Source organism: Microcebus murinus, chromosome 10, assembly GCF_040939455.1.
Source record: "Microcebus murinus isolate Inina chromosome 10, M.murinus_Inina_mat1.0, whole genome shotgun sequence".
Classification (NCBI taxonomy): domain Eukaryota; kingdom Metazoa; phylum Chordata; class Mammalia; order Primates; family Cheirogaleidae; genus Microcebus; species Microcebus murinus.
The window spans coordinates 36,167,018-36,192,799 of NC_134113.1; the positions used below are offsets into that span (position 1 = coordinate 36,167,018).

General features: G+C 34.4%; 1 protein-coding gene across 1 annotated transcript in view; it reads right to left on the reverse strand.

The window, feature by feature from the left end:
• Positions 1–25,782, reverse strand: part of ACSS3 (acyl-CoA synthetase short chain family member 3) — a 137,096-nt gene that overhangs the window by 9,388 nt on the left and 101,926 nt on the right. Inside the window, exons 10-13 of the mRNA XM_012759752.3 lie at positions 18,216–18,311; positions 15,307–15,370; positions 7,776–7,857; positions 5,478–5,600 (exon numbers count right to left, since the gene is read on the reverse strand). Coding sequence (XP_012615206.1) covers positions 5,478–5,600; positions 7,776–7,857; positions 15,307–15,370; positions 18,216–18,311 — 365 coding nt within the window. The remainder of the gene's footprint in view (positions 1–5,477; positions 5,601–7,775; positions 7,858–15,306; positions 15,371–18,215; positions 18,312–25,782) is intronic.

The following is a 25,782-nucleotide window of genomic DNA, read 5'->3' on the forward strand; positions in this document are numbered from 1 at the left end:
TCAATATCTTACCCAAAGTTCTAGCCTGTTCAAAAGGCAAGACAAAGACATAAAAGACATTCAGATTAAAAGGAAGTAATAAAACTGTCATTATTCACAGACAATATGATTGTTTACACAGAAAATCTAAAAAAACTACCAAAAAACTGCTAGAACTAATAAGCAAGTTTAACAAGATCACACATTGCATAACAGTATGCAACAGTCAATAGTATTCCTATCCACTAGCAATGAATATTTGGAAAACCAAATTTCAAAAAATGCTATTTATAATAGCTAAAAATTAAATACTTAGCTGTAAATCTAACAAAAGTTATTCATAATCTGTATACTAAAGCACAAAATATTGATAAAATGTATCAAACAAGACTTACATCATAAATGGAGAAATACACAAAATTCATTAATTAGAAGACTCAATGTGCTTGAAATATCAATTTTTTCCTAATCTCTAAATATAACACAATCTCACTCAAAATTTAGGTATGGATTTATTGTAGCTATAGGAAATCATATTCTAAAATATATATGGAACTAATAAAGAAAACTATAGCCAAAACAATACTGAAAAAGAAAAGCAGATATGGAAGACTCGCACTATTTGACTAAGATCTACTAAAAAGTACAGTATCAAAACAGCATAGTATTGGTGAAAAGATGATCATATAGATCAATGAAACAGACAGCATACTCTAATAACAGACCCACTTCAAAATTATCAGCTGATTTTTGGCAAAGATGAAAGCCAATTCAATGGAGGAAGCGCAATCTTTTCAACAAATGATGTTGGAAAAATATGAATCCATTTTTAAAAAACAATTCCTCATTCTTTGAAAAAATAAACAAAATTGACATGCCTTTCACTAGACTAATGAAATGCAGAAAAGAAAAACATCTAATAAGCTCCATCAAGAACAATAAAGGAGAAATGACAACTGATGCCACAGAGATACAAGATATAATTTATGAATACTACAAAAACCTTTATGCACACAAACTGAAAAATGTGGAGGAAAAGGACAAATTCTTAGAAACACACAGCCTCCCTAGTCTCAACCAGGAAGATAGAATTTCTGAATAGAGCAATATCAAGTACTGAAATTAAAACAGCAATAAAAATCCTTCCTAAAAAGAAAAGTCCTGGACCAGATAGTTTCACACCCGAATTTTACCACACCTACAAAGAAGAACTGGTGCTTATACTGGAGAAATTATTCCACAACATTGAGAAGGATGGAAACCTCCCCAACACATTTTATGAAGTGAACATAACCCTGACACCAAAACCAGGAAAGGATGCCACAAAAAAAGAAAACTACAGACCAATATCCCTTATGAATATAGATGCAAAAATTCTTAACAAAATCCTAGCTAGCTGAATCCAGGTACTTATCAAGAAAATAATCCATCACAACCAAGTGGGCTTCATCCCAGAGATGCAGGGATGGTTCAACATACACAAATCTGTAAATGTAATTACATTCACCACATAAACAGAAGCAAAAACAAAGACCATATAATCCTCTCAATAGATGCAGAAAAAGCATTTGACAAAATTCAACACCCTTTTCTGATAAGAATGCTTAACAAAATAGGCATAGATGGGGTTTACCTAAAAATGATACAAGCCATATATGATAAACCCACAGCCAACATCATACTGAATGGGGAAAAATTGAAAGCATTCCCACTTAGTACTGGAACAAGGCAAGGTTGCCCACTATCTCCACTTCTTTTCAACATAGTGCTGGAAGCTTTTACTATAGCAATCAGAAAAGAGAGCAGAATTAAGGGTATCCAAATGAGAGCAGAATAGATCAAACTTTCACTCTTTGCTGATGATATGATATTATAGCTAGAAAACCCCAAGGATTCAACCAAGAGACTCCTTGAACTGATAAATGAATTTGGTAAAGCCTCAGGATACAAAATCAATACACACAAATCAGAGGCATTCATATACGCCAATAACAGTAAAAGTGAGAACCAAATCAAAGACTCAATTCCCTTCAAAATAACAACAAAGAAAATAAAGTACCTTGGAATATATTTAACTAAGGAGGTAAAAGACCTCTACAGGGAGAACTATGAAACACTGAGGAAGGAAATAGCAGAGGATATAAACAAGTGGAAGAGGATGAAACACTGAGGAAGGAAATAGCAGAGGATATAAACAGGTGGAAGACCATACCATATAAACAGGTGGAAGAGGTCGGTAGAATCAATATTGTTAAAATGTCAATACTACCCAAAGTGATCTACAGAGTCAATGCCATCCCTATTAAAATGCCATCATCATTTTTCACAGATATAGAAAAAATAATTTTACGCTTTGTATGGAACAGAGAAGATCCTGTATAGCAAAAGCAATCCTAGGTAATAAAAACAAAATAGGAGGTATCAAATTATCAGACTTCAAACTATCCTACAAGGCTATAGTAATTAAAAGATCTTGGGACTGGCACAAGAGCAGGGACATTGATCAGTGGAACAGAACAGAGAACCTAGATATAAAACCATCCTCATATAGCCATCTAATCTTTGACAAAGCAGACAAAAACATACACTGGGAAAAAGAATCCTTATTCAATAAATGGTGCTGGGAAAATTGGATGGCCACATCTAGAAAACTGAAACAGGATCCACACCTTTCACCTCTCACAAAAATCAACTCATGCAGGGTAACAGACTTAAACCTAAGGTGTGAAACTATTAGAATTATAGAGGAAAACACTGGAAATAATCTTTTAGACATTTGCCTAGGCAAAGAATTTATGACGAAGACCCCAAAGGCAATCACAGCAGCAACAAAAATAAATAGGACCTGATCAAAGTAAAAAGCTTCTGCACAGCCAAAGAAATTGTCACAAGAACAGACAGACAACCTACAGGATGGGAAAAAATTTTCACAAGCTACACATCCAATATAGGGCTGATAACTAGAATCTATTTAGAACTCAGGAAAATCAGCAAGGAAAAATCAAACAACCCTATCAAAAAGTGGGCAAGGGACATGAACAGAAACTTTCCAAAAGAAGACAGAATAATGGCCAACAAACATATGGAAAAATGCTCAACATCTGTAATCATAAGAGAAATGCAAATCAAAACCACAATGAGATATCACTTATCTCCAGTGAGAATGGCCTTTATTAAAATGTCCCAAAACAATAAATGTTGGCATGGATGCGCAGAGATAGGCACACTCCTACATTGCTGGTGGGACTGCAAACTAGTTCAACCTCTATGGAAAGCAATATGGAGATACCTTAAAGTGATACAAGTAGATCTACCATTTGATCCAGCAATCCCACTACTGGGCATCTACCCAAAAACAAAAGACACTCTATAAAAAAAGACACCTGCACTCGAATGCTTATAGCAGCACAATGCACAATTGCAAAGATGTGGAAACAACCCAAGTGCCCATCAATACATGAGTGGATTAATAAAATGTGGTATTTATGTATACCATGGAGTGCAATTCAGCTATAAGAAACAATAGTGATATAGCACCTCTTGTATTTTCCTGGGTAGAGCTGGAACCCATTTTACTAAGTGAATTATCCCAAGAATGGAAAAATAAGCACCACATGTACTCACCAGCAAATTCATATTAACTGATCAACACCTAAGTGGACATATAGGAATAACATTTATCGAGGGGATGGGTATATACATACATAATGAGTAGGATGCACACTATCTGGGGGATGGACACGCTTGAAGCTCTGACTCCGGGGGGGGGAAAGGGGGGCGAAGGCAACACACATAACCTAAACATTTGTACCCCTATAATATGCTGAAATAAAAAAAAATAATTCTTCAACCTAAATCTTGCACTATATGAAAAAAAATTAATCCAAATGTAAATTTTAAATTATATAAGCTATAAAACAATAAAACTAAATGTAAACATAAAACTATAAAACTCTTAGATGAAAACAAAAGAAAAAGTCTTTGTGACCTTGGGTTAAGAAAGAGTTCTTAGATACAACACCAAAATCATGATCTGTAAAAGAAAAACTTCGTGAATTAGAATTCAACAAAATGAAAAACTTTTTTGCTCTGTTAAGGGCAATTTTAACCAAATAAAAAGACCAGCCACAATCTAGAAGAAAATATTTGCAAATTGCACATCAAATAAAGGACTTGTATCCAGAAAATATAAAGAACTCTTAAAACTTAGAAACAAAAAAACCAAACAACACAATTTTTTAAAAATGGACAAAAAATTTTAACAGATATATCACCAAAGAAGATGTATGGATGGTAAATAAACATTTAAAAAGTTGCTCAACATCATTTATTATAGAAATCCAAATTAAAAGCACAATGAGATGCAACTACACACCTATTAGAATGGCTTAAATAAAGAATAAATACACTACCAAGTTCTGGAAAGGATGGGACAAATAGGAACCCTCAAGCATTGTTGGTAGGTATATAAAATAGCATAGTCACACTCTAAAAGATTTGGTAGATTTTTACAACCTTAAACATACACTTGCCATATAACCCAGTAACTCCACTATAAATATTTATCCTAGAGAAATGAGAACAATGTTTTACACAAAAACTTGCACTTGAATGTATACAATATCATTTTTTGTAATTGCCCAAAACTAGAAACAATACATAAGTCCTTCAATGGTACATAATAGGTACATAAATTTATTAGTACATCCTCACAATGGAATACTCCACAGCAATATAAAATTTACAAACTATTTATACATGCTATAACTTAGATGGATCTCAAATGCATTTTCCTAAATGAAGTAACTCAGTCTCAAAGGTTACATATGGTATAATGCATTTATATAAAATTTTTGGAAAGACAAAAATATGGGAACAAAGGATAAACAGTGATTACCAGGGTCAGAATACAAAGGTGACATTATGAGAAAATTCTTTGACAGTGTTGAAATCATTCTGTATATTTTGTGTGATGATGGTTACAATAATCTATACAAGCATAAAACTCATGATATTGTACAACAAAGTATTTTTTCTCTGTAAATTTGAAACATTAAAAAAAATTTCTGGGGACTTTATGTGATTTACATTGGAAGAAAAATTCTCAGGATTTAAGGGTATAGTGAAATGTTTAATTCTCACAACACTTAAAGACCATATGCAAATCTGATTATCAAGCAGGAGTAGATCAAGAAGCTAGAAGCAATCAAGTAACAAGTAGGAAGTAGGAAATGTATGTAGGCTCTCCCATACAAACATATATATGTAAGTGGTTAAAACTCCTTACTATGACCCAAACAGGAATAGAGAGAATGTGGAGAATATGAAAATCTACACAAGAGGAAGTGAGGCAAGAGAGCTATAAGAGTAACTTAATCTCTGCTACAAATGAAGGGTGAGGTAATTTTCCAGGTGGAATAACTTAACCTCAATATTGTCTTCACTTTATCTCTATTTCTAAAGAGTACTTGGAATAAAATGCCAATATTTATCAATACCTCTTCAATGGCACCTGCAGAAATCCTGTGACCTGCAACATTTATTACATCATCAACTCGAGACATAACATATAAATAGCCTTCTTCATCCATGTAACCAGCATCCATGGTATCATAGTATCCCTGAAAACAAGAATAAATAATGGTTGGTCAGCATTTTGGGTTATGTAATTATTTTTAAACTTGGTAAAGTACAAAGTGCCATAGAAATAGATTTACTGTGTACATTTGACATTTTTCATAATTAGAACTATGAAATTAAATTACTTTTTATTTTGCAGATTTACTAGAATCTCTTCATTCCTCCAACAGGCAAAAATAAGTTAAAGCATTTTTATGTATGTTCAAGTTAAGTGTTTGAACTTAGAGTTGTAAAGTTTATGAACCCAATTCCTTTTTTTAAATGGAGAAGTAATAGCTCAATATTTTTAATATACTTTGGTATTGCAAAGTAATTCTTTGATAGATTTCTTCTTTAATTGTATTAATTTTTAAAGGCTTTAAAGCGCCCTGTGAATAATTACCAAATAGAGCACTAGTTTAGTAACACGGATTAGCATTGGATTCAATCTTCAGTGAAATTTAATAGTAAGCATGAAATTTAATTTTTACTCAACTCAAAGTAGCACATTCTTGCTGGTCCAGAAATCACAATAGAATGAAGAATCAATAAGAGTAAGAAATAGAAACAAAGAATTATTACTTTCTTTAGTGCTTCTGAATTATCTTGATACCTATGCTTAGTAAAAATCCTGGCAAGTCACTCTTTGTATTTCTTAAACTTTCTGAGATCCATGATGTGCATCTGTTAAATAGGGTAATGAGCTCTGCCCTATAGGGCTTCTGTGAATTAGACACGAAACAGTGCATATAAAGTCTAGAGGACAGAATCTGGCACATCATGAGCCCTTAATAATTGGCAGCTTTTACTACACTGACTACTGCTACTCCTATTAGACAGGCAACCTAGAGTAATTAGTACTTAAGAGCATGAACTTCAGAGCCTTACCATTTCCATTCAAATCTAAGCTCCGTCAATTCTATGTGAACTCTGGGCAAATTACTCAGTTCTTCTATTGTATTAAACTCTCGAAAAAGAGGTTTCAGATAAGGTAACAAGACAGAGTATACAGTCACTTCATATAGTTTAACCATAAACTGGGGTTTTCAGGGAGCTTTCCATGTTAAAGGCGATCATGTTAAAACCACATGCAAATCATTTGCTATTGTAAGGTTATAGTTAATCATAGCAGTACCTATCCTCTAATGTTTTAACCGTGGCCCATCAGGAGGATAGATTGGGCTAACTGGAGTCAGCCATACTGACAAATCTCCCCTGCCACAGTCTATCAGGGGCATGCTTAATCTTGGCTGCTGAGGTCATTCACCTCTGGGATCTCTTTCTAAAGAAAGCTATTTTAATTCTTATCATTTGTCTAGTTGATTAGTTGTGTCCTTCACTCACAAATAATAAAGACGGAATGCTAAATACTTGGACAAACTTTTCGTATAAAATTCTGGTCATTCCTTTTTACTGAGTACATAATGAGGACCAGGTATCACTCTTGGGGAAAGAAGTAGCAGTGAAAGGACAATACAAAGATGATGGTGGGACCCTGCCATGTATCATCAATGTGCTGCTGTTATGAACACAACCCACACCACCCTGGCATGGAGCAACAAGCTAAGGACGAAACATGGAACAGGAAGACTTTGTTATCCAGGGCCCTGGAGATTGGGCTTCGAAAGCACTGTTTCTATCCTGTATCTATATATTTAAAATGGAATTTTAAATTAAGAGTTCAGAGAATATTCAGGAAAAAAAATGTCAAAAATAAAGACATGGAAAAATACAACTTCTGGGAAGGCTGAATGAATTTTGGTCACATAGCCAGGTAAAGAGGAGGTTAAGGGGTCTTCATGACATTGTATAATTCTGATTAGTTGCTATCTGTTGGCACAGAGGAAACCAATGAAGGAAATAATATAGCAAATCCTGCCCCTCAAATTTCTTTAACAAAAAATGTCCTGGTACTGAGGACTGTTAAATTTTAGGAAAGCTGCTAAGAAAAACTAAGAAATTTCTATGTCCAGAGGCTGATTATAAATATAAAAATGATTTATTTAGACAATTGTGATTTAGGTAGGCATTCTTATCTCTGAGAGCTGGGAACTGGTCCAGACAACTTTTAAAAGTTTCTTTTCCATCTATGATTCTAGAAACAAGTTTCTCAATTTAATAGGCAAGAATTATAGAAAAATACATATGAAGATGAAAAGGCATACTAAAGTTCTTACTGGAAATTTTTCAAAGTATAAATGCTTGAATGCTTCCTGATTCTTCCAGAGTCCTGAAAAAGCCCCAGGTGGTAACGGCAACCTTATGTAAAAACAGAGAAGTTAAAAATGTGATGAAATAAAAACAGATTGATTAGAACTATTATTGTTCCAGTGTGATGGATAATTACAATTCAAATCTCACATTGAAATGTAACCCCTACATCTGCTGGACAGATCATGTCTAATTGAAGACTAAACAGTTGACCATTGCACAGCAGAATTATTAAAGAACGAAGTTTCTGGAAAGTGCACAAAAGGCACACACATTTGATATTCAAATAGTTACTAGTAATAAGCATTTCAATAAGAAGCAAAGAAAGAGCAAAAATGCATCATTGAATTATTTTTTAAGAAAAATATCCTTTCACCATAGAAAAATAAATTCATTTTTCTGAAGTACCAAGGTAACAACCATCCCATTTGCCTATCTCTTCCTGGAATGAAATGTTTTAATTAAACATCCAGTGTACAATCTTATCATCACAATCAATGACTATTCCCTCTTCTATTGTTTCTTTTCATGACCATCCAGACTTATGTGATTTCTCACTCTTATGAACACACAGAAATACTTGAGCATATAAAATATAAGAAATAATACATCTACTCTTTCCTGCCAACTTCCTCTTATACTTTCTTCTTTCCTTCCTAGTATCAAGTAGGTGCTACACACATGGCAAGGCCTTAATGTTTATTGCTTTGTTTACTACCATCCACCTATGTATATTTACATTAATAAATGAATTTCTCATTTTGGTTCCTTACAGAAAGTGCCTACTAGCAAAGATAACCATTCAAATTGTTTTCTGGGCACAGAAACCTTTTAGATACTTTATAGTTTGGAAATTTAGATAGTAAAACTTGAGGATGTTTAAAAACCAACCCTCTGTACTTACTTAGTAGTCTTCTCAGTTATATATTTCACACTTGTTCTGTTTCTCTGGAGAACCCTGACTAGTACAATAGGCATGTGGTAATGCTGAGCTATCAAATTTTTGTTTTATTTCTTTTGTTTTGTTTTTAAGAAGAAAGAATTTACTCATCTTTGTTCTAGGAACAATGCAGAGGCTGGTGTGATGAACTGGGTAAATAGAAGCCACAGTAAGAGGATGGAATTTAAATGTTAGGGATGAAGAAGAAACAAGAATCAAAGCTGACTCAAAAGTCTCTATTCTAGATCAATAGTGATGCCAACACAAAGAGCAGAATGTCATAAAAGCAATATTTCCAGGACAAGTGGCATATTGGGGATTATTGAAGTAAAGAGGAGACAGAAAAATTTCACTTAGATATTGAATTGTAGGAACCGGTGTTATAGGCTGAGCTATCAAATACGATGTCAATAAATACATGCCTGAAAATCAGAAGGGAGATGAGGCTGGGTGGATATAGCTGAGAAGCCTGCCATGTATAGCTAGGTAATTATAGAAATCTTAGAAATTGATGAGATGATTCAGGGAGAGAGCATAAAAGACGAAGGAGAAATATAAAGCCAAACATCAGTGTTAAAGAAGTATCACAGGAAAAAGTCCACTGAACTAAAAGAAAAAGAAAGTCAAAACTGTGAGAACCAGAAGAAAGTAGTATCTTGGGAGCCACTGCAGCACAGTTCTAATAATGACCAAGTGTTCAGCAAGGTCAAATGAAGTGCGAATTTTGTTTGAAAGTGGATTTGACACTGGTCCTGGAGCTTAGTAATCAAGATGTTTTGAGTATTCTCAGGATTGTCATTTCAACGAGGTGATGCAAGCAATAGCTGGAGTGATTAAGGAATAGACAGAAAGTAAGTGGAGGCGGTAAGGTTTGACTACACTTTTTAAAATTTTGTGGGTTACTGAAAGGAGGGATATTTGTCAATGGGTTATATGCAAAAATGTAGGCTAATTTAGGATGGCAAAGATTTGAGTGGAAGTAGCCAGTGAAGAAAGGATGTAGGTGTGAAAGAGAAGAAAACATCAGAATTATTTGATAGCTGTATTTATTCATTTATTGATTGATTTATTTATGTATTAACACTACATTAATTTTCTTCATTCAATCAATATTTCTTGGGTGTTTGGTAATCCTCAGTCACTGTGCTAGGTATTTATGGTACAAAGAAAGATATACACTATGGTCACAGACACACAGAGATCCTGGTACATTGTGATCTACATGACATTGAGTATTTTTAGAATACAGATAGTGAGGAAGACTGTAGTGAATGATGTCTACTCCATTAAGTTAATGAAATGACGTCAAGTGTAATCATTCAAGATGTTCATTGGACAAATTTTATAGCAGGTGGTTAAATTCTACAGTGCTAGGAGCTCTTGGAAGAGAAGTTTATCACTACTCAAGGTGTGGACCTATTAGAAATGGCATGTGTGTTTATCCTACGTTATTTTTGAGATGCTGTCAGAAAACTACTCCAATATTCACAGATCTAACTGAGGAAAACAAGATATGAAATTGCAATTAGTAATGACAGGATAAAGCAAGGGAATACTTTTTGTTTGTCATTAACAAGGTGTGGGATCTTTAAAAATTCAAATGCTGTAATTTGAATATTGAAAAGGGTCTTTAAAGAGGGACCTGTAGAAGAAGCCATACAAGGTTCCTACAGAAAAGCAGAAAAGAGAAAAGGAATTTCAGAATTGGGAGCATTTATGATTAGACACACACACACACACACACACACACACACTACACACACACACACACACACATACACATGCAGAAGTTCCCTTTTGTTCATGGGGAATATGTTTCAAGGCCCCCCAATTCCAGGATGCCTGAAACCATGAATGGTATTGAACCCTACATATATCATGTTTTTTTCTTATACATCCATAGCTACATTAAAGTTTAATTTATAAATTAAGCACAGTAAAAGTTTAACAGTAATAACTAATAAAATAGAACAATTATAATTATATGCTAGAATTACTACTCTTGTACTTTGGGGCCATTATTAAGTAACATAAGGGCTACTTGAACAGAAGCACTACAATACCACGATAGTCAATCTGATAACCAAGAAGGCTACTAAGTGACTAAGGGATGGATAGTGTCTAGGAGTGGATATACTGGATGAAGGGATGATTCACGTTCTGGGAGAAACAGTGCAAGATTTTCTCACACTACTCAGAATGGAGAGCAATTTAAAGCTTGTGAATTGTGTATTTCTGGATTTTTCTATTTAATAATTTTGGACTATGATTGACCACGTGCAACTGAAACTGAAAGTAAAACTAGAGATAACAAGGGACTACTCTGTGTGTGGTTTTGTGTGTGTGTGTGTGTGTGTGTGTGTGTGTGTGTATGTGTATGTGAAAAGAAAAAGTGATCAATGTAAGAAAACATTATAAGAGAAGGAATAAGATACAGATAGAAGTTAGGTATATATGAACTATAGCAGAGGTTTTTTTTTGCAACAGGCCAAATTAACACCTTTCTCCTTATTGTTACGCTAAGGATTATTCCACATTAAGTGCAGGTCTTCCTTCTGGAATAGTGGGTGCACTGGGGCCCATTTTCTGAAGTTATAGAAAAAGAATACTTTTTTCTGTAGTTATAATAATATAAAAATGTATTGGACTGGCAGAAAGAATGAAAAGGTACAAAAATACTAAGAAATGTACTGGTTAATGCCTATACTCATCCTTCACGTTTGAAATAAAATGCTACCACCCTGTTATACCTTCTCCCACTCTTCCAAGAAGAGTAAAAACTGTGGTTTTGGTATAACTTCTCTAGTGTGAATCAGGAGCTCCCTCTAGAGAATATCCTTTCCAAAGAGACCATTATGAAGGGGGAAGAGGAATAACTGAGGCAGCAGTGACACCTAAGTGGGAGGGAAGCTTCAGAGTGCTGAGAAATCCTTAAATATCTAAGGCAGGAAGAGAATGTCCATCATCCTAGAAGGTAACATATTCCTGACCAATCTGAAATACAAAATTCTTAGATGCCTTCTATTCCTACTCTATCAGGAAATTTCACAACAGAAATAAACTAAGACATAACTCCTGTTTCCTAGAGTATACTGGAGTTAATCCCCAACCTTGCACCTCCTATCGGGTCCTTTCCTATGGGGTCCTTAGGCTTTACTTGAGATTTTCATATGAAGTTACTTTTTATCTCCCAGAAGATACTAGCCAGGCCATAATTTCTTTATTCTGAGGCAGACAAAAAAACTGAGTAATAATGTGAGTTCTAACTATGTAACTAAGTACTAATGATGTTTAGTTTCTCATGTCTAAAATGAGGATAATATCTCTCTCATCCCTACCTGATACTGTTGTAATAAGGCTAATAAGAGGTCATACTAAAATCTGTATATGAGATTTATAAAGGAACAGATGATATTAAAATTATGGGACATCTTGGTTTTACTCAAAGCATACCCCAGTGAAAATAAAGCTGCCCTGGTCCTTCCCAAAGATGATAGCACAGTGACTGAATCACTTCTGTGAAACTATAAAGATGTGAACAAACATCATTAAGGGCCAAGAGTTCTATATCTGAAAAATGAGAAATTGGCAGGCACTAAAGAAAAAGCCACTCGGACAATTACATAGAGTTCTCTTGTACCCCACCATGGCCTGCGGGGGACAGGTCAGGAAACACAGCGCAGGGTAGACAAGCCACATTTGCAGTAGCAACAAAGGATCTGGTCAGAGAAAAATGCATGCCCATCAGAGGGAAAGAGCCAGAGAACTATGGCTTTAATAACAGAGAGCACTGTGGTATGGAGGAAAGCAATTGCAGTTAAAATTTTCTTTCATGCCCTGCTCTCTGTTGCCTGGAAATTACTGACTCATAGTTTTATTTCTGCACTTTGGAGCTCTGGATGCAATTATAGGAGCACTTTCTAAAATTCATGAGCATTTTGAATTCATAGCAATTCAGATACCATAACTTTCTCACTAAATTAACTGCCTTGGAGTAGGTTTCAAAATCAAAAGAATTTTCTAACATCCATACGAATGTGAAGTCATTTCTTCTACTGGAAAAGTAAATTCTATGAATGCAAGTTAATCTAGTAAAACACTAAAACTGCAGGGCTCCTTTTTATTATATCCTAGGGCCTATAGTAGTTTAGAAACTACTAAAATGTGTACCTTCTAGTAACAGGATTCCCAGGTGAGCAAAGCAGTGATTTCCAGAATGCAGTAACAAACAGGCTGGAAAAATCAGGAGGATTTGGAGGTTTTTGTTTGTTTGTTTGTTTCCACATATCATCACTCTTTCTAAATATGGACCTACACAAACAAGTCTTGCTGATAGATGTTAAATATGAAAACATCCTACACATACTCCAGGCAGCAATTGGGATGCATGAATACTGTTCAGGCTGATGAGTTAGAGTGGAATGGCTGCTGGCAATGTGGCCTTCAGAATGCAATTCTTGCTCACATAGATAAAAATGAGTTCCCCAAAAAAGGTTGAGAGAGAGAGAGAGAGAGAGAGAGAACTTGGTGGTCACCTTTTTTCATTCTGATTATTTCTACCTCACGTTTCTACTAATAATACAATAATGTATATAATATTTTCAAATATCTAGTTTCACCATTAACCTAAGGGAGAAATCACATTCCACTGTTTGTCATCACATATTGACTCCTCCAGTAATTTATAATGAAATCTCAGAACCCTGGAGATCTGTATCATAAAATTCCCTGCTTAGGAATACAGAGGGGAAAAAAATTATTCTGAATTGATTACAATCTAAACCATGGAATGCTTAAGGCAATAGTTGTGTTACTTTCAACTACTTGACCTAACACTAATGGCTACAAGAAAAAATTATAGTTTATGTGGGGCACTGCTATATCTTATTATCTCTGAATAGATGTGGGGCAAAGCCACCTATAATTAGAGTGACAGAACCTATGAGGGATTTAAAATTGGGCTGGCATCAAATGTCACCTCTGGGGTATTACAGGAGTTGTTTTATGAAATGGATGACTCACATAGTTAGGAAGTTATATGAAAATATATGCTGCTGCAGTGCTTTGAAAATCTCTTGAAAACCATGCGATTCCCTAAGCAAGCTAAACATTCACCCACAATCATGTTCATACTGTTAATTTCTTTAGCAAGCCCTCCCCTCTCCCCTACTGTTTTTACCCCAAACAGGTCAAATTTGAATCAGCTCTATGTTAATATGGATTATGATTCAGAGAAATATAAATGCAACCTGTATATTCAATATTTAATTTCCCCTTCTTGTTGGATATATTGTCTTAAAATTGAAACTTTAAAAAAAGTAATACAGTACTTACATGTTTACTGATAACATAGGGACATGAGAAGAATTATATCATAACGTGTATCTCTTCTATTACCTTTTTGTAAAGTTAAAATATCTCTACCTGAAGAAATATGTTCTTTTCTAACTACTGCTTTTCATATAATTTTCATAGACTTTAAAGTATTTTATTAAGAGGGGGAAATCTTATACCAATCTAAGAATGCCAAGTAATATGCATTCTTTTGACTTTTAAGAGAAATAAATGAAAAAAATCTTTTAAAAAATCTGACATAAAATATTTTTTATTCTTAGCAGCTCATTCTGGCAAATCTACTACTTAAACCCTATCAAGAAAGATGCCGATATCATTCTAATCAGAGGCACTAAATCAAGGTCTATCAATTATTCAAATGTCACATATTTGTGTCCCCAACTAAATCAACTTCCATTTCGGCTTCTACTAGCATAACAATTTTAAAGTACATGTATTGATTTAATCCAAGTAAATTTAAATATTTTCACTTCAAATTTTAGCACTCTTGCCTACAAAATGAACAATGATAAAAAATGATAACAAGGAATGGTGGTATTTGGTGAGTCAGTAGCTATCTAATAAGCTACTGTTTGACCCAGTAATTACGGTTTTAGAAATATATTTAATACTATAGTAATTTTCAGAAAAGAAGAACAACTAAAACCCAAATGATGTTCAATACAGTATTATTTATAATCATAAAAATTCAAAAAAAACTAAGAAGCCTACAATGGAGGATAAAATTTTTTAAGGGACAGAGGAAAAAGTAAACATGCTCCTGAGACAGGGTTAAGGGAAACCCACAATACCGAAAAATAACTAAACTGATTTAACAATGTAAAATGCTTGTCAAAAAGTGGAAAGTCATATATATTACAATATTAACAGTATATTGCTGAGGGGTGGCAATACAATAACTTTATTTACTTGTTTAGATTTTTTTGTGTACAATTTACTTTTACCATCTATGCATTACTTGTATAATCAGAAAAAAGTTATTTAAAAAAATGCAAGCTTTATCTTTTTAAAAATTGTGTCTAAATTTTTTGTATTTCATGAGGCCTTCATGTTTAAATGACCATAGAGTTGACACAATTCTTAACACACAAGCTCATTCTTCAGCCTCCTCACAAGTAATAACACAGCAATCATTCTATTTTTCTAAATATTATGCACTAAATATTACCCATTTAAATAGTAGTATTGAATATTTTGCTTACTTTACCACAATATTTCCTAAGCACCGAGCCTTCAGTTTTTGCATGTTGTCATCCAAAATCATAACTATAGAGTAAAACACAAATAAATAAATAGTTGAATAAAAATGCATAGCCTTAAAGCTTAAACATTTTTTCATATTTTCTATATTCAACTCCAAAAAATCTAGTTTAAAAAGGTAATCTTTTAATTGTTGTGAGACTATGAACCTAAGATATTTTAACAATACAAAAAATATAAAGGGCACATGCATTTGAGTCCTGACACAATCATAAATTTTCCTTCAAAATCTCCCTTAAGTGAAGACATTACATTTCAAACATGCTGGTAATTTCATAATCTATGTTTATGTCCTTTAGGTTTATCCTTGTATTCTATTAGAAACATTTAAAATATGTTCAGCTTTTCAAAAATTGAAGAAGACAATGTTTTAAAATAGACCAAAAATATTGTAATCAATAAAAATAAAGCATTTAAAACCATGAAAAACCCCTTATTCTGATTTAAAGCTTAATATTCATGTAGGAGCTTTAAATTAAGTCCATTTACTCTTTCCAAATATTATCCCAATACATTCTGTGCTATCCTGATAAAATCCTGAAAGAGTTTAGAAGATCAAAGCTTGTATCCACATTCAGTATTAAGTCCATTTACTCTTTCCAAATATTATCCCAATACATTCTGTGCTATCCTGATAAAATCCTGAAAGAGTTTAGAAGATCAAAGCTTGTATCCACATTCAGTAACCCTTAGTGCAAACTGAATCTGAAAATAAATCATCATCTTACAGCCTTTAATAGATTCTTTGTGTGGCTTCATTCATCCAGGTAATTCTAATTTAAGCAGTTATGAGAAGAGAAGGACACTGTCCTCCCCCAAAATTAATCATTCCCTTCTTTGTGTCCCTGGAACACTTAGTTTTAAAACTATTTTGACACAATTATAACTGTAACTGTAATAATTGTAACTGTATCTCACTATATTGTGATTTTACTAAGAGTGGAGGCCATGCCTAATTTTTCTGTGTTTCCCAAGTCCTAGTACGCTGGCCAAATTACTACATGTCCCTGGGCACATTCAATAACTTTTTCAGTTTTTTAATCTCTAAAATGGGAGATATTTCTTTTTCATAAAAAAATATTTAATATATAAAGTGATAAGCTTGCATAAGGTACTCAATGCGTGTGAAATTGTTATGCTAGATATTTTTTTATACAAGGAGGATTATTTTTCTTTTCTCAAAAGGATTCTGCTTTTTTCTTATAATATTAAATATCACATTATGCTTTTAATTCTCTAAATAACCACAAAACATGAGAAACATCAGTCAAAAAGTCACTGGTTTCTTGGTTATAACTGTTTCACCTATGTGGTCTGCAAGCCAAGGGCTTTCAGACAATGAGAAACTTCTGTATTGAAGTTCCATGAGGCATCAAAACCTAACTCTTTCTTACAACTCGATATAAGAATGATACTGAAATACTAAAAGAGAAATGTGTTTCACATTTCCCACAATCAGTAACCCCTAAAAATGTCTCAACACAGAAGAGATTTTTCTCATAAAAGGAACAGGGAAGGCAGAACTGTTCAAATGGAGGATTTCACTAAATCTAGGTTTGCCTTTCCATGGCTACTGAAGTCACTGACTTAATTTCACAGAGTATCTATTTCTGACCCAATTATAAAAATCTAAAGCATCTTTTATAAATATATCTGTTAGGTTACACCAAATGATCCATGTTTTCTTAACTAGTTGTTGTCCTAGAAGGAAAAAACAATATTTTTTATGTTGGAGAAGCAAAAGACAAATCTCCAAATTTTGTAATTTATATGCAAATAGGAAACATATGTTAAGAATCATATTCTTTCCCCCACAGCTAGGTTTGCTTCATAAATCTATTAAGCCAAATTGTGTGACCTTATGCAAATTATATAACCTCTCTGCCTCATTTTCCTTGTCTGTAAAATGAATGTGTGAGTCTAAATCAAGTCAGTCCCTCTGGCTTCTCTGAAATATTGGTAGCACTACTAGCTAAGACTTAATTCAGTCTTTCTATTGGCAGGCACTGTGTTAGTGCTTTGTTGTGTAACATCATAAAACAGTAGCTTTATATAGTGTATACAATTATTACTATTTAGAAATAATAAAATTTAGTGTTTGAAAATTTAGATATTTGTATAGATTATATCACCAGGGAGTGGAGTCCAAAGAAAATTATTTGACTATTATGATCACTACCATAAATTTAAAAACAATATTGAAAGGTTATTGTATCTCTTTGTCACATAAGGCCAGCATTGAGGAGTTGTTTTCTTTTAGAACCTTTACTCTTTGTAAATATTTTTAAACAACAAAGGTTCAAATGGCTTTTCTTCACTCCTAAATTAAACGGTAGCATATGTAACAGAAGACACTATAGCTTTTGTAATGAAAGCGAGCAAATAAAACACAATGGTTTGCATTGTCCTCAGGATCTAAGCAGCTGCATACTGTAGGAAAATTATTAATATTCAGTCTCTTTGTTAATTCATCAGTTAACTTATCTCTAAAATAGCAATAATATCTCTGAATCAAATATATTTCAGCATTAAATGAAAGGGTGCACATAAAGTGCTGGGCATCTAGAAGGGTGTTCCACATGTAGTAATTTGACACCCATATTCTTAACGTGCCTCATAACTAATATTATATTCTTGGTTATGACAGCCATTTAGAACATATCCATGTAAATATACAATTTTACTTTTGATTGCAAAAATTAAGGGATTCATTTTTAATACAAGGCATTTATTCAACCAAATACTTACTTAACACCCTAATACATTTCATGTAATATAATATACACTAGAAACAAGAAAATACCAAATTTATTAAAATTAGATATTTCAAATGATCAGGGTCATTTCTTACCATTATATCCTGGAACACTTTTTCCTGCTTGCCCTGGTGGAGGTGTTTTAGAATTACCTAATCCAATGCATGACGCTGTGATTGGGGATCCAGTCTCTGGAGAAAGAAATGTCATTTATCACTTAATGTTTCAACTTGGGATCATGATGCTTCTTCAGTGCATGTACACCCTACCCCACCCTAGTTTGTCACATAATTTAATTGCATTAGGGATAGATGAATAGTGCAAATGTACTACTTAAATATTTTTTAAAAATCTACTAATTTATAGCATATTCCAAATTTTAAAATTTAAGAATACATATTAGTGTTTCTTCTAAAGAAAAGAAAAGCTGCTCTAGTGCTCTCAATTGTGGATCATCAGGAATGAAGAATGGAGAATTACGTGACCATGAAGGTTTTACAACACACATTCAAAGCTGATCACTAAAAAAGATGCTTTCTCTTGACTTACTTAAAGTTAATCATTGTAAATTACAACTGTGTCAAAATATTGCTGTTATACCTAGCTTATTCTGTGGAATAAGTCATCCAAAGACTTTTATAAACACATGAATAATATCATGCTCTAATTTTCTAAGAACTATACTTGCCTAGAGACCCTGCACCTGAAGGCTGAATTGAGCAATGTCTTATTAAGTTCTTCCCAGTCTGTTGCCGCTGGACTTCTAGAAATCCCAAAACATAGGAAGAAAGATGTTTATGCTCTGCTGACTATTTCATCAAGACCATAAACTTGCTCACAATTGGCCTTCATTGTGTAACAAAAATATTAACTTTGTCCTCTCTGTCTCAAGTTGTAACAATCATAATAATAGCAGCTATTATCTGATAGCTATAAGTTCTGAAGATGATTACTTTTATGTGGAGGAATGTAGTTGTTATTATTAATAAATACAAGTTTGGAGTTAACAGAATCTTTTACATATGAGATGTATATGAGTGAAGGGGCAGGATAAGAGGATATTAATAGTGGAAAGTTTGGGACTTACTGGTTTAATATTACACACATAACACACACATACATATATCCAAGGAATTTATTGCCAGGCCAATCATATCAAAAGTAATCCCCAAATCAAAGACATCCATCTTCTAAAGTACTCACTATGTATTCCTTCCATTGTGGTCTGTACCATAATTTATCATACATTTATATCACTTTAGAATGATGGGAAGAATTTATTGCTGTTCTTTACCTTCCAGAGTAGTTCATTTTATTATTCACATTTTATGGATGGTGGCTCAGCTGGCATCAATACAGAAGATGGACTCTTGAACATTAAAACATAGTTCCTAAGTCACAGTCTGGTGCTTAAGATGCCGAGCCATATGGTCACTGCTGAGGGTGATCATCAAGTAACTGGAGCAGACACTTCTGATAGTTAACAAAGAGTTCCCAAGCATTTTGCCAGCAAGACAAAAGATGGGAGGGCATTTTATGAAATGACATTGCATAGCCATGCAGTACTCTTGCCTATTTCCCCCACAGCATGATCAAAGCAGGGGAGAGAATCCACATAGTTAGAAGGGTTAACAGCAGTTTCCCTTTTGCCTTTTTAAAAACGTCCAGGCGCTCACTTCTGCTATCCTTCAACACTGATGTGAGAGACAAGAGCATGGGTGATGGAAAGAAGCAACCTTGGTAGAGTGAAGTACTTAAAGAAAGGTACACAGAATGAATAAGATGGTAACAGGAACATAAGTTACTAGGACACAGTAGGAAAGGAGATACCCTTTTCATCATACTTCTATTACCCCTTCAACTCTGGTGGAAGGAAGCTGCTAAAGTCAATCTATTTTAAAGTATTTCTTATCAAGCTTAGTTTATCAATAGGGGCACTTCAGTCCTCTGGAGTTGAAATGCTCAATAATTCTTAACATCATAAGGCTTCCACAACTTGTCAACAGATAGCTCTAGAACCTACAAATGTACCTAACCAACAGTTTTAGTACCTCCTGCCTAAAAAGAAACTCAAACAAACGAACAAAAAGCCACCACAACAAAATTCTAACTGCACCATACTTTGTCCCATCTCAGTGTGAGTTCCTGAAAGATGCTGGCACTCTGTACTTCCTTTCCCACCGGGAGAAGGGCAGTGTAGGAAGAGGAAGCGAGAATAAATCCTATCTTGTATAAAGGTGCAATCTTGTCTTGTATAGAAGGATTAGCAAAGCACTGACAGTGTTCACTGCCTAAGTCAGCTGACATACATACTTCTTGAGATTCTTAAGCATCTTTGTATGATGATTATTTATTTATAATCTTTTAACCTTTGTCTGTTTTGTTATAGATTATAATTATAAAGACAACTACGTAAACCACATTTTTCTATTTTTTAAACTTTCTTTTAGTCCCCTAAATATTCTCCAGGATGAAAACCATATTTTTCTATATGATTAATTTGACTTTGAATTTTAAGGGCATTGAAAGGATTATCCATTAAGGTTACTTATAATAGATAGCATAAATTTATGCTTTGAACATTTGGAATTAGAGTATCCTGTTGATCTTATTTTGATATTAATTTAGGGGACTAGAAAAAGAACTATTTCTAGTGACATGCAGAAGATACAATCAGATAAAATGGTAAGTCCTCAAACTCTGAGCATAATAACAAGTCATAGTGTGTACAAAAGTGGGCTGAAAAGGACCATAATATTACTAGTTGTTATAGAGGATAGACACATTAGTTCTCTTTCTTTGTTTCTCAGAAGGTCCCGGGACCCAAGGACTGATCCATCTGCAATGCAATTATATACACCTATCGTCACACATTTGTGCACACAGACCAGGGAAACAGTCTGGTTCTCAAGCTGGTCCCTGTGCAGAATAGGCTTCTGGTTAGTGAAAGGCCCTAGGCATGCTGCAGTCTTTAACTAAATTCCTGAGGACTTTCAAAGGTGTACTAAAAACATCTGCTTCATACTACTCAGGCTATAATTAAATGGCCAGCAGTTATCTAGACGGATAGGAAATCTAGATGTCATGTTGTGATTGGGAAATAGCTACAATAAACAAACCAGGACATTCTCTTCAAATTGGATCCTTCATCTGGAGAAATCTTCACAAAGGTACTAACCTTAGAAACACAAAATGCTCAGCAAATCACCAGTACAATTTCCTTAGTTAAGAGACAACCAGGAAGAAGATGGCAGAGAACCGAAGGGTGTGAAAAACGTTACTGAGGCACATTAATACTCACACTGCATTAGAAGCTGATAGAGAAATTTCACCTTTTTCTAAAGAACAAACCTCATAGTATCTTTACTGCCTCACTCCACTTTATTGCATAATAAGTTGTTACCTGAATGCATTTTCTTTAAAACAATGTTTACATACCTCACCTGAAGAACCTTTGGGAGTGTATATATGAAATTTAAAGATATGTTAAGTTGCTTTAAAACAGTAATGTATAGCTATAAAAGTTGGAGTTATTTTAACTTTGAATAGGTAGCAAGTCTCTTAAATAGTGAAATCCTGTAGACTTTCTGTGCTTCTGTGTTTTACTTTCCTATTGGTCCATGTAGGAAACTGTGTTATTGTTATTGGTAAAAGGGCCCTCGCTGAAATCCAAGCTTGGAAGGATTTCCTGTGTCGTTTCAGATTCTCTTGTTTGGTTTTGAGGGATGGGATGTGGAGCCAGAGGAGGTGTGGGAGGGGATTCTCTAACGTTGACATCTATTCCATGAGCTTTTCCAAGGCACTATTTTATTGCAGCATATTAAGCTTCTTTGATAAAAAAACAAAACAAAACAAAACTTCTAACTCTAAAGGGAAATAAAGGAGGAGAGCTAATATACATAATTTTTCAAATATGAATTATGCTTTGTACAGCACTAAGTGCTTTTTATTTATAATATTGCATTTAATCCAACTATAAGACTATAGGGAGAAAAGGGAATATTCTTTTTACAGATGAAAAATCCTGAGGTCTATAGCCAAGAAAATGCAAACAATTTGTCCTAGTTTGCATAGTTCTTTCAAAGAAGAAGAATGGAACATGCAAGTTTATCACTCCTGAGGTTCTCTTGCAGAAGACAAAGGATAAGAAGGGGGAAAAAATCACCCATACTGTGTCTCAGGAGAGGGAAAAACAATCTTTGTGACAGAGAGTGACAGTCTATCATGCTTCTAAATGGCAGTAGTGGTGGTACAAATCACTTATTAGCAAACAGTTACTGAGCAGCTATTGTGTGCTAGGTGCTTAGAACTAGGGCTACAGCAATAAACAAAAGTGACCCAAATTTCAACGCTCACGGGGCTCACATTCTCATTAGGGAAAAAAACAACAACAACATACAAAAGTAAAGTATATGGCATGCTCAAGTGGCATAAGAGCTGAAGAAGAAAAGAAAGCACAGACAGGGAATGAAATTTCATAGGGAAGGATTGCAAATTTGTATTTTTTGAGCAGGAAAAACCTCCCCAAGAAGGTGACATTTCAGTAAACACCAGAGGGAAGTGAGAACATATGACACACAGCTGTTTAGGAGAAAAGAATCTAAGAGACCTCAAATGCAAAGGTCCTGAAGTAGCTTTATTTCTAAAGTGCTTGAGAACAGGCAGGCAGCCAATGTGACTGAGACAGAATGAATGAGGAAAGTATTAATAGGAAATAAGGTCAGAGAGAGAGTGAGGAGGCAGATCATGTAAGACTACTTCAAAGTCATCATAAGATCTTACTCTGAATGATGTTGTAAGCTAAGGAAAGCTTTTGAACAAAAAGTTAATGAATCAGGAAATGTTTGCTGACTAGTAAATACATACTGCTGACATGATTTTAGGCTCCAGCTCCCATTATTAAGATCAGGGCTCTTAAAAACTAAATAATAGCAAATTGCAGGATGCACTCCCAAAATGAACCAGAGAGAAGGAGAAATAGAAGACTCGGGGAAGAGAAAAACCTGTATGTTACAGCTATAATTCCTTTACAATCTTTTCTTAGTCCAAGAATGATATTCAAAGGTCAGCCCTTCAATAAGTATTGAATATGTTCTACTCACTGAAAGGTATTTCTTTTTTGCGAGAAGGGAGTGTCAAGGGTGGAAAGACATGCCAAATAGAAATAGCAGCATGTATAAAGGTTCAGAAGTTAGATCATCAAAAGACTGCAAGTTATTGGGCAGAGCAAAGCTTGGGGGTGGCAGGTGTTCTGAGAGAGATGATGAAAGGCAAAGTGAAAGAGGTGAGCAGAGGCACATCATGAAGTGCCTTTCTTGCCATGTTAAGAAATTTGGATATTATTCCAGGAACACTGGGAGACACAGGGGATTTAGCAGAGGCGATTTGCTCAGAATTGCATTACAGAAAATTCTCTTCAGTTAAGAACTGAAGCACTAAATTGATGATCCCAACCCAGAGCAATAAATCAGTTAGATGTTGGTGGCCTGGTGCAGGTGAGCAGCAGTGGGAGATAAGACCAAACTGGAGTTGTCCTCAGAATCAAAAGGTCTTGGTGATTGTTTGAATATGGGAAACGTGCAAGAGGGAGAAGTCCAAGTTAACCCCCTAGGGTTTTGGTGCACAAATGAAAGATAACACAGAAAAATTAGATGTGAGAGAAGGTTAAGAGGAAGAACACGGTAGCAAATCCCCAAGTCCAGCTCTGTAAATGAAAGTTCCTGCTGCATCTGGCAATCTGTCATTCTGCTCCTACTGTGGTTCTAGAAACACTACATTTAAGAAATATAGATTTAGAAGTTGGTGGCCCCTGCTGAGAGCAGAAGTCCTGGAAATAAATCAATTCAGCAGCCTACTACTGCTGAGTCATATTAATCACAGCATCATCATAGGCATAGAGGCAATTTGTAAAGAAACCATTCTCTCCACCTCTGAATCTATACAGTGAGCTATAAATAACTTGAATGGTGGTAGCACAAAGAAAGCAGAAACAGTGAGACTACCCCAGTGAAAGAAAATCAATTTAATCTTTGTGTTCAGGAGATGGTATGATTTCAGTTTAAAATGTGTAATTCAAAGTAACCTAATTTTTTGCACTAGAAGCAGACCATTAATTCAAGCTATGAGACACTGGTTTTATCCTATTCTATTACCAGTACAATGCCTTTAACTGTGGATGATTAAATGGAGAAGCCAATAAATGACCTGTAGTTCAGTTAGACAAGAAATGCTGTTAATGAAGGCATGACATAAACGTTTGGAAGAGAGGAAGGACTCTGGACAGCACAGAACAATGAGAGTTCTGGTGCTAATGTTAACTAGCAAGTTGACTCTAGGTAATTGAGCTCTTCTATGGTCACTTTTTCTCATGTATAAATTGAGCTCTTATGTTCTAAGTTTTCTGTAATCTGAGTTATCTATAGGCCAGAATGTTAAATATGGCCTTTGCACTCATGAAGGGTTATTCATGGGAAAGAAAAAGGAAAATAATATATTCTGAGTGCTGATGGTAGACCAGGAACTCTGATAAGGTGTTTGTACATATTTCAATCCTTTTAAAGCTTTCAATAAGCCCACAAGGAAACTTGAGATGAAGGACTTGCTCACAGTTATACAGTAAGTGGCTGAACTAGGATTTAAAGGCAGTCCTATTGGATTCAGCATCACTTTTCATTACCCACATTCTATTTTCAAGGAAAATAATCACCTGCTGTTTTCCAAATTAAAACTCACAATGAAAGGGGAAATGGGAATTGGGAATTGTATTGTGGGGCCAATGGGCCACAGGTTTACATGAAATGGGGAATCAAATTTCCACACAGTAAAGTTTATCAAGGGAAAGTTTAGAAACTTGTTTTTAGGAAGATCTATAAAAGCTTGAGATAGTTTCACCTTTCTAAAGTGAATTATTTGTGATCCTTGCTGAGGGCAAAAGAATTATAATATATGATCTATCAAAGTCTAAAACCAACTTTATATTATTAATCAATTTCCCAGATTTTAGTCTCTTGTCAAAACATCACTAATACAATAATGAGCACAAACAGTAATTCTATATCTCTAAACTAGTTCATATAATAATATTCGGAAAGAACTTGATGTTCTTTCTACATTATAATGCTATAAAGATGAAAATATCTGATTCAAAGACTGTTGTTTGGTTTGGGAATTCATTTTCAGATGGATTAACAATTTGTAAACAGTTACTCACTTTCAAAAGGAGAAAACCTTATCAAGCATGCCTTACATTTGACACAAGATTAGTCTTTCCACAAACCAAATTCATGTAGCTTACCTCTAAGCTCCTGCTTTTCATATTATCAGTAAAAATCACTTACTTTAAACTAATGAAGACTGCTCTAAATGAGAAAAAAAGTGCTGTTGCTAGGCAACGATGATGACATAGGGCTCTTTTTTCTCTCTCACCAGATGGATACTGTCACAGCATCTCTCTCTAGCTGCACATTGCTGAGATAACACTGTGTCTATATAGCTGTTTTCCCCCCAATCACAACTTCTCATGATAAACTTATCTAAAATATCTTTTCTATGAATGAAAGAAAGACACAGATTTATTTCTGTCCATTAAATTGTGAAAAACAAAAATATACCAGATAGTAGTAATTCACTCATATGACTGAAAGGCTCTTTGCACTCTACTCT